General features: G+C 30.3%; 1 protein-coding gene across 1 annotated transcript in view; it reads right to left on the bottom strand.

The window, feature by feature from the left end:
• LOC108574506 (long-chain fatty acid transport protein 4-like) overlaps positions 1-2,623 on the bottom strand; it is a 10,331-nt gene that overhangs the window by 1,203 nt on the left and 6,505 nt on the right. Inside the window, exons 5-9 of the mRNA XM_017937113.1 lie at positions 1,909-2,107; positions 1,383-1,575; positions 567-713; positions 257-394; positions 1-149 (exon numbers count right to left, since the gene is read on the bottom strand). The exon at positions 1-149 is cut by the window's left edge and continues 1 nt beyond it. Of these exons, the coding sequence (XP_017792602.1) occupies positions 1-149; positions 257-394; positions 567-713; positions 1,383-1,575; positions 1,909-2,107 (826 nt within the window). The remainder of the gene's footprint in view (positions 150-256; positions 395-566; positions 714-1,382; positions 1,576-1,908; positions 2,108-2,623) is intronic.

Below are 2,623 nucleotides of genomic sequence, written 5' to 3'. Positions count from 1 at the left end.
GTAAACGGTGGTATCCCTTTTTCCTGCAATAATACTAATAACACCTTCCACTTCAGCAGTGGCAACATTTTCTCCTTTCCATCTAAATGTGTCGCCTACTCTGTCTTTGAAGAAAATGTAACCATATTCATCCTCTACTAAAATGTCACCTAAACAAGAATCATAAGGTAAATGTTTAATTTAATTGAGATAGAATTTCGTATATATATTTACAATTTATGACTGTAATTTTTATCAGCTTTTAAACACAACTTACCTGTCAAGAAAGCCTTATCGCCTTTAGCAAATACATCTTGTATTATCTTCCTTTTCGACGCTTCTTTATCTAAATATCCATTGAACTCTCTCAACGCGTCTCCTTCTTTTATTAATCCTATGAACATTCCTGGCTCATCTATGTTGAAAAGAATTATTTTTTCTTTGTATATAGAAATTGTTTCTTCTTTAAATTAATATTTTAATTATGAGTACGTGGATGCTAAATTCCATCATACACGGTACTATAAATTAAAACATTCTTTTTTTTTTTTTTTCATGAAATACTTTTCAAGTTCATAAATTCTTACTTGTTTCTGCTCTTATGCACAAACCATTCGATCCTCGAACAGGTTCGTATGTCTCATTGTTTACTCGAATAATTGCTAAAGGATGAAATACTCGCGGTACAATTAATGGTACAAAACCGACGGCTCCAATTCGGCCATCGAAATTAGCTGTAACATAAAAATAAAAATTGTTTAGAATACCTCGATATACCGTGACCGTATTATGAAATAAAATTTGTAAACATTTCAATTTGTTGTAATAGAAAAATATATTACAAATCGTACACAGATATAAAAAAAGTAATTAAAATGGATACAAGATTTGATTGTCACGAGTAAATAAAATTCTCTGCAATACTAAAGCAACAAAATTACTGCAAAAGTCCAATATTGTTAAAATAATGAAATTAATTTAAATACTTCGATAAAATAAAATTTAGTGTTGCAATAAAGAAGTTCCTTTATTATACAAAATATTTGTTTAGTTCTTTAGACATACACTACCGGCCAAAAGTTTGGAATCACTGAGCATTGCAATTTACACAAAAATTTACACACAAAATATTTGTTTAGTTCTTTAGACATACACTACCGGCCAAAAGTTTGGAATCACTGAGCATTACAATTTACACAAAAATTGACACAAAAAAGGTCAGCGACTTTGAAAATTTTTTATCATTCGAATCAATTGATATGAGATAAATTGATAAAAGTGGAATTGAGATAAACTTCAAATCTTTAAAAAAATAGCAGCAGATTTAATATTGATGAAAAGTGGGAGGTGATTCCAAACTTTTGGCCGGTAGTGTATGTATGTACGTATATGAATATTCTTACCAATATTAGCATTTCCTTCGCTAGATCCATAAAACTCGGAAACTCGTTTAATATTGAAACGTTTAACAAACTCGTTCCAAATCTGAGGCCTCATACCATTTCCAAACATTAGTCTTAAACGATGCGCGTTATCTTCTGGTCTAGATGGTGCATTCAACAAATAACGGCACATTTCACCGACATATTGTGCTGCCTGTTGAACAAGAAAATAGTTTGATAGAATAGTGTCCTTACTTTTGAAAATTGTACAGCGCTTAAGTACCGTACCATATAGTACAATAACAACAAATGCATTAACAACATTAAAATTCACTTACAAAGTTGTAATTAATTAATGATTAAAATACTCAAAATAATTTGAACACATAACTTAATAGCTTTACGCCTATTACTTCTGTATTTAAAGAAAAAAGAAAAACTAATCAACATTGCAATAAAGAAAAGAATGAATTATACTCCAGAAAGCATTAATTTCATTGAGAACGCTACAATAACATAATGTGTAAAAATTTTGTAAACCACCTACGGTACAATTATATTTGATGCAATCTGTCCAATAAGCCGTCACTGAAAACTTGGTCCTTAACACGGATGGTATACCTTTGAGAATCGCGAAACCTACTCCGAGCATTCCACCAGCTGTGTGATATAATGGATTTGGATTGTATAGGATATCATTCGATCTCATGCCCAGCAAATAAAAGGGCATTACCATCAACAAATACCTACAAAACAGAAATTATTCTCTTTAAATTCGGTATCGTACACCATGACGAAATAATTACGTATTTCGATATCTAATAATAAATAAAATTATCACTGATACTGAAATGATTGAAAAGTTTTCAAATAAACCGGAAGTTTAGAAATGTTTCATAAAATTCTGTGTAAAATAAAATACGAGAGAAACATAGAAAGAGAAAGAAAATTAGTCGAAAGTGTCACTGAAATACGAAAAGTTGTGAGAAAGATTTTTCGAATATTCTTCGTTTACTTATAAAATTTCGAATGTTTTTAAAATACTTATATATTCGAAAGAAAACGATTCTTGTTCGTTGAGTGTTGTAATAGATTTAATTATGTAAAAAAAAATTTATAATAAATCAAAATGAAAGCTGGCATAGACAGGAACTACGGTATTTTATTAGTAAAACAGTCATAATGCAGGCAGACAGGAAGGAGTCTCGGGTAAAGCAACTACATTTGCATGTAATCTCATTCTCGACGAGTCGTAAGGCTTT

Source organism: Habropoda laboriosa, unplaced genomic scaffold (assembly GCF_001263275.1).
Source record: "Habropoda laboriosa isolate 0110345459 unplaced genomic scaffold, ASM126327v1 scaffold193, whole genome shotgun sequence".
In the NCBI taxonomy this organism is placed as follows: Eukaryota; Metazoa; Arthropoda; class Insecta; order Hymenoptera; family Apidae; genus Habropoda; species Habropoda laboriosa.
The sequence above is the reverse complement of the archived record's forward strand: the minus strand, read 5'-3'. Positions and strand labels throughout refer to the sequence as shown.